General features: G+C 31.6%; 1 protein-coding gene across 4 annotated transcripts in view; it reads right to left on the bottom strand.

Moving 5' to 3' along the window:
- The window catches only part of LOC127851357 (uncharacterized), a 15,007-nt gene that overhangs the window by 4,872 nt on the left and 2,635 nt on the right, over positions 1 to 7,500 (bottom strand). For all 4 annotated transcript variants that reach the window (XM_052385087.1, XM_052385086.1, XM_052385085.1 and 1 more), the window contains exons 3-5: positions 2,858 to 3,062; positions 1,111 to 1,394; positions 755 to 892 (exon numbers count right to left, since the gene is read on the bottom strand). In XM_052385087.1, coding sequence (XP_052241047.1) covers positions 755 to 892; positions 1,111 to 1,394; positions 2,858 to 3,062 — 627 coding nt within the window. The remainder of the gene's footprint in view (positions 1 to 754; positions 893 to 1,110; positions 1,395 to 2,857; positions 3,063 to 7,500) is intronic.

A 7,500-nucleotide genomic window follows, 5' to 3' on the forward strand; every position in this document is an offset into this window, starting at 1 on the left:
CATATCAATCGAAATAGTGTTTATATTTTCATTATTTCATGTGCCTGCATTCCAACTTTAGTAATGATACACACTTGTTATCAATATGCTCAAGGAAGAGTATCACATGAACATTCTTCAATACTCAATATACCAATGCTGTTTTATTTAATCGAATACTTTTTAATTTTTATCATCATACACATAACATTGTAAGTTAAGATAAAGTTTGTTATAAAAACAAAGACTCTTGCACAACGCAACATGTTATGTTGCTTTATTAAATCCTTATCATCATACACATTTAACAGGCTACATAAAGCTTTAAATATCGCTTTAAAGATATTGGACATTTTTCTACATCATAATAAATATGGAAAGTGAATGGTATACACATCCACTATATGACTTAAAACGACAACGCAGCTATGGAACATATGCATTTCATGCAACGTAATGGTTCGAACAACAACCAAACAAATAGCTTTGTAAGTAAAACAAAAACAGTTGTTAATGCTGTACTCATAATATGTTACAAATGTCCATTGATAAAAAAAGAAATCAATATCGATGAACTAAATACTGTATTTTTACTGAATCTGTCAATTAGTATAAATGATTGATAATTTGTATTATGATTGTGCAGTCATATTAGTTCTTCTAAATTATATAGAGCATCATTTTTATAATTTGATAAATATTGACATGTAAAACAGTACGGAAGTATAATAATGCAAAGCAAGGCCGTGATACATTTCGAAAACATCTACCATACCCTTTGTTGTACCCCTCCAGCATTCATCATATCAATGACGTAAACGAAAGCTGAAGCTTTCTCGACGTAGCCCAAAGTTATATTTTTAATTTCTTCGGATTCACCTACTCCTGGGCTGTCAACAATGACAACATTATTCTGGAATGGTGAAAACAAAATCAACTAGCATATTGGTTTTAGCGCTCTTCTCTTACACATTTTAATCTGGATTCAACAGGTGAAAAGCCTTAAGACTGAGAATTTCAGTAGTTCTGAGACTGGGCAATACGATACATCATTCAAGGCAGAGTAATAATTAAGTAATGTACAAATATTACACGAAACATAACTTTTAACGCGTTATCACTTAAACTTACCTTTAACATTTGAAATGGCCCTTGTAACAGTATCTTTCGGACGTTTTCCTTCTCTGCTTCAGCTTTCAAGATTTCAAGAAATGTATTTGGATTGTCTTTATCATTAAATGTTTTAACAACCTCTTCTCTTGGTTTGTCAACATATTCTACTTCTGCTTCAAGATTGCCTGAAGGACTGTAACGCAGTTCGCAGATTGTGTGTGTGTTGCTAAGCAGGCTGGTTGGCAGAAGACGTTCGCCTAGCAACAGGTTGATAAACGATGTTTTACCTGCACCGGTTTCTCCTGTAACAAAAACAAAGAGCGATGAATTGATTAAAATATCTTCGTAAATAAATTTCTTATTTAACTTTAACAGTATTAAAAAAAAACTACGAAGAACTTAAATCGTGCTCTTCAGAAATTAATTTAAACACTCATAGGTTTGTCTTTAAATCGTAACCAAGACGTGCACGTGCAAATTCCAGCGTTTCTTTTCTAGGTATATAAATGAGGAGAAATTGTTATGCTAGGTTGTGAAGAATGTGCACTCGTGTTCACGTTACTGTACATTATTTACTTTGTCGCAAGAAAAACTAAATACAACTTGAAACGGAAATGGGTATTCATTATATATATATATATATATATATATATATATATATATATATATATATACATATATTGCCGATGTAATGATTAAATTGATACCATAATAAAAGATATTGAAAGTAAAACATAAACGACATATGCAATTAAATAAATATATAAATGTTAAATGATGGATATGGTAATGGATTATTGAAGTATAAAAACGGAGAAATTTGCGTTCTATTTCACAAATATTTTGGTTTAAAAAACATATCATGTTTAATGGCCCTTTTTCTATAATGATTTCGAATAATATTTAATTATATTCGTATCAACTTTTAAATGTTTGTGTTAAATATGTTTACTTATAATATTTTATTTAAAATAGCTCTAGCAAAACCAATCACCTTTAATTGTACTCTCCTACATTTCTTTACCTTTAGTGTATGCTGATAAAGTTGCCTATATATGGTTCAAAGTTAAGGCACTTGTTTAGTGAAAACAAAAAATCGGTGTATATGTATTACTCGTTTAAACATTTGACGAACAACGAGAAGATTTGTAAAATATTAATACACTTACATTTTCAATATGCGTTTTATTTTATTTGCTCTATGTGATACAATGAAGTATACACCTGTTAAAATAGCTAAATAGTAAGCTAAGTATTCAGTATTTATGTTGTGTACATAAATTTCTCAGCATTATTCTCGTTTGATTATGTAAGAATGGCGATTTATATATTTGCGATCCATCGAAGAGCGACAAACAAATTAATGTGTTAACCAAATCTAGGAGGTCTTTATATTGGCGGGGGGTGGGGTGGGGGGTCGTTCATGAACTTGTTTTGAATAGGAAACACTGAACACTTGGTTAAATGTGAATAAGCTTATAAACTAATTTAAAATAAAATAAAAGCGCGCAATGTGTGATGCTTTTGTTTTGTTTTTTTAGTTCTTATCGTTTGGATATTTGGTCAGAATTTTCTATTACAAAACTTGATATTGGAATACCCCTTTTAGAATAAATCGGTTTAACACAATTTCAGTTGGTTAGATGTAGTATTAAACATCCTAGATAATATAATACAACTATTTAGACAATACATTGTTTTGGCAAAGCATCCATCGGGTAAAATTAAATAACCACATTCAAATCTTTCAATTGTGTATACTTGCCTAGGACTAAAATCGGAGATCTGTAATTTTCAAGATTGGCAATGCAGTTTGTAAAGTCAGTTTTAAAATGTTGGTAAAACTTTAAAATATCCGAGAAAATAATGCCGTTTTCAGTGATCATATGGTACGCTTCTTTATACAATGCGCATATAGTGTCCATTCTAGAGCGCTCCGCATGTTGCCCCTTATTCAACGTGTCTTCAATCTGAAACATAATTCAGACTATTTTCTGGGTGGTTTTCCATAGATGCATCCTAAAAGCACATTCCAAATGGATGTAGAAAAGTGAAATAATACAAACATTAACTTTAAATGCGGTGCTTTTGGAAACCACCGGTTTCAACCATTTAATATATATATATCTATATCTAACACGTTTTAAGTGTCTTATGTACTGTGTCAAGTTTCTTCTACATTTTCGATATCCTTTTCACGAAGGATAGTTTCCGAAAATTGCGAAATTTCTCCAGGCCATACATTATTTTAGCCCCATAAACAATAAAAATAACGAAAATTTCGTAAAATAAAGTTATCCAAACAAAAAAGTGTTTCTTACATAGCAATAGCCAAAAGTTCAACGCTAGATATGGAATGGTAACATAAGTTTAACGAGATACAAATGCTCGTTATTATTGTTTTATGAAATATATTCCATGTAAATTTCCATCGGTCATATCGTTTATTCGTGTTTATTATGAGTACGTAAACCTCGTGTAAGTGAACCTATGTTATAATAAGCGGGTCTTTTTATGTGGAAAAGAATTGTATATTAAACGTATTATTTTAATAATTATAATAATAATGATAATAATAATAATAATAATAATAATAATAATAATAATAATAATAATAATATTAATAATAATAATAATAATAATAATAATAATAATAATAATAATAATGGATGTTAATCATTGAGAACGTGGTGTATGTGTGTATGTTGTGTAATAGTTATTCAACCAATTGTGTAAGTTCCCTTTTAAGTGATTATTGTTTGACTTATTTTATCCCATTTTCACCGCGACATTGACGGTATAACACGTTGTGGAATATACTTGCTTGTATTCAACACTGTGGAATATACCTGTCGCGTGCACGGACTACTTTTTAAATGACGTCATGCGATATGCGCTAAAATTAGGTCGATATTGTTTGGTTCATTGATCGAATTTTAAGGTCACCCATTAGAAGAAAATGTGCATATTTTGCAGAAATATATATATATGACATATTCACCAAAAGAACTGTTGAAATAAAATATAGAATTACACGATTTTTGTTTTGATATTTTTTTATTTATATTTACTTTACCACTGAATGATTTTTCATAAGAAACAAAGTCGACAAAACTTAAGCTTCAAAATTATACGACCTTCAACCTTTAAATCTAGTCATATGACATAATTTTTCGCCATCCGTATCAACCCATGCGAAAGACAAAAAAATCTTACCGGACATGAGGTCCGATAACTTTTAAAATGTACCGGACCTCACCGCATTTTACCGGACTTTATTCTGCTTTAAACAAACAATAAAAATACATGGTATAGTTTTTTTATCGTTATGATGTTCACAATGTTTAACAACTCTAAATACAATAAAATAACAATTAAATTTATGCCCGTTTAGTCAGCACTACCGGCCGGAAATTACGCCAAAAATCGGCCGTATTACGTCCTTTTAACACATGGCGGAAGGTACTCGGACGTCCGATAATCCGCACCCATATTGTTGTCTAATATTGAATAATAGTCACATTACACAGCCATGTATGCTGACAAAGATGCACCACGAAAACTTCTAGGATAACTTTTCAGTCGCCAAAGCGTCCAATCGGTAACGAGAATGCGTATCATAAGGGCAGGGATAAATGGCGATCATTATTTTTAATCGACGTCAGTCTTGAAGTTAGCGTGTATCGCAGATTGATTTACACAAAATCACAGTTTTAAAATTTACGCGATATCCAATGGTAATTAAACAGTATATGAAAGACGGTGTCGGGTATCATCGCACCTTTTTACCATAAACAATTACTTAAACAATCATTGTTCCTTATGAGAAATTAAATGCAAATGGTAAGCAATTAATAACTTATGGCGAGTAAGTTGTGAAAACAATACCCGTTACAAATTGCATGCGGTAACAATTTAGTTTAAATAGCAGTATATTTCATCATGTCCATTTTTAGAACTGAATTACACATTTTTCTACAGCCACGTGATAATATTATTTAAGTCTATTTGTACGCATCTGCACCATTCACTACACATAATGCCATGTAAAGCCTGTGTTTTAATAAGAGCGCGAAATTTTTGCCGACAGAGTTGAGTTCCACGCATGGCAAGGTTTAAGCGTGTGTGTCAAAACAGACCATGTGCTGTAACTATATATAGACGTGCAACTCGGTACATGTAGTATTTTAAAATAAAAAAATACATCGGCATTAATGCACACAATGAGATATTATTGACACATTGAAACTATAGACAAAATATGTAAATTCATGAATTATAAATCAAAGTAAAGTCGCTCATTGATTGGTCGTTATAATCAAATATTACCAGTGAATATGAATATGCTCGCACATTGCGTCACTTGATTTACGCATGTTAAATGGGAATGATCCCATCCAAAAATTCACTGTTCATAAGCGCTTGCAAAAAATGGCGGACTTTGTGTTTATAAAATTCTGAATCACATTAGCATCAATACTGGTCATATTTTGGTTTTGAACATTGAACTCTGTTTTTGTTAATATTCAAGTTTCGTTTTCATTGTTTTACCAAAACACACAATTTATTTATGGTCGGACACAAGGTCCGACAATGTCGGGAATAGTACAGGACCTCAGCAAATTTTATCGGAAATGTCCGATGTCTTTCGCATGGGTTGATCCGTATAATGAATCAGCTGATAGATGGCGTCATAAAATGACATACTTATTGCGTCATTTTCCCATTTTTTTTGACGATTTATTATAAACGCGACTTATTTAACATGTTTTCTACATGTACTGTATGTCGACATATCTAAATTGTCAATTGATCACATTTTCCTTATTTCGTGTAATGTGCATTGTTTATAACCAAAGCATATACTTTTGATATTTAACTTAAATATTAAGAATGTACAACAAGCCATACAAATATCGCACAGTTCATGAATAATCTGCTATGTTTGCTTTCCTATTTAATTCACGTTAGGCATAGAGCTGTGTAAAGTATAAGATGGTAAAAATAGCACCACACTGGAATTGGGAACGTCCCATTTTGTACACGGGTATTTTCTACTCATTTATCTGTTGTATAATGGAATGTTTTCCATTCTTTGTTTATTTATATATTAAATTATTTTCTCGTACAATAAGGTCATTTACCATAGATAAATAAAACATTGTGCAAGTTTAAACATAATTATGTTTGTATGCAGAAATCTGCAAATGCAACCGAGTTTACCAACGGCTATTATTAGATAAACTGCTCCGGTTCATTTGAACAGCAGTAATGTTGAGTACATGACGTAGCGTGTGACGAAGAAGAAAGTTTATCGCGTTCATAAACTCATTTGAATAAAGTGATAGAATGGCATAAGGGTCTTTATTTAACTATGCTAAAATAATTATTAAAGACCCTAGATGCAAAATCGTCAATTATTGAGTTAAATGGATTATTAGATGGATTTTAAAGGATAATTAAAGGTAAGATACTAGTTCTTACGTGTTTTGATTTTTGTTTGTACTTTTGTCGTTCCCTGTTCAAATAAAGTGTCAGTCGCTGCAATTGTCTGTTTACTCGTCAAAATTGTCAAGGTCTTCGATAGCTAAAGAAACTTCAGCGTACAGTTTATTTAATATTGACAGACCTGTACAAAGTCGCGCCAGTCAAAAATCATAAAAAGCGACATTTAAAGTTATGGTAGCCAGAACAAGGTCGTCGATGGTGTACATGTATGTTGACATCGACAGCATTTTGTCAGGAGCAATCGCCGCCATATTGGATTTTGATCATTTTCTTTCGAAAATAAGATGAATTATAGTAATGTAAAATCTTCTTTTCGCGGTCGTAATGTGTTAAAATTCGCATACTGCGTAAAATTGAATGTATGCATATGGTGATATTTTTACTTGTTTTACAGTTTGTGTGTGGATTTTTTAAAGACTATTTTGCGTACCAGGACAAATACATGTATATCACTACGCATGGTTACATTTGTTAGATTTTAAGCGCTTTTATGACTTAATTAAAATTATTGTTAAGGTTATTAGATCTATTTATGTTAAATGTCACGTTGAAAAAATCAAATGGGATAAATAGAATACTAGGATTAGCGTTGAATACAGAGAAGTTTATGTTGCTCGGCTCGAACACCGAAAGCGCTCGCCAAGGCTCGCGCTTCCGGCGTTCTAAGCCTCGCAACATAAACTTCTCTGTATTCAACGCTAACCTAGTATTCTCTATATAGTGGCTAGCTTTTAAATAATATTTAACCCCAATTCTTAGTATTGACCTTTCCATCCTTGCGACTTCAATTTTAATAGTTCGTGTATGTTCATTTCGTTTATATATATTGTCTTGTATTGATAATGAAATGTTATTTGATTAAATAAAGTAATAGCGGAACATACTGCATGACCTGATACT

This window comes from Dreissena polymorpha, chromosome 11 (assembly GCF_020536995.1).
Source record: "Dreissena polymorpha isolate Duluth1 chromosome 11, UMN_Dpol_1.0, whole genome shotgun sequence".
Taxonomy (NCBI): Eukaryota; Metazoa; Mollusca; class Bivalvia; order Myida; family Dreissenidae; genus Dreissena; species Dreissena polymorpha.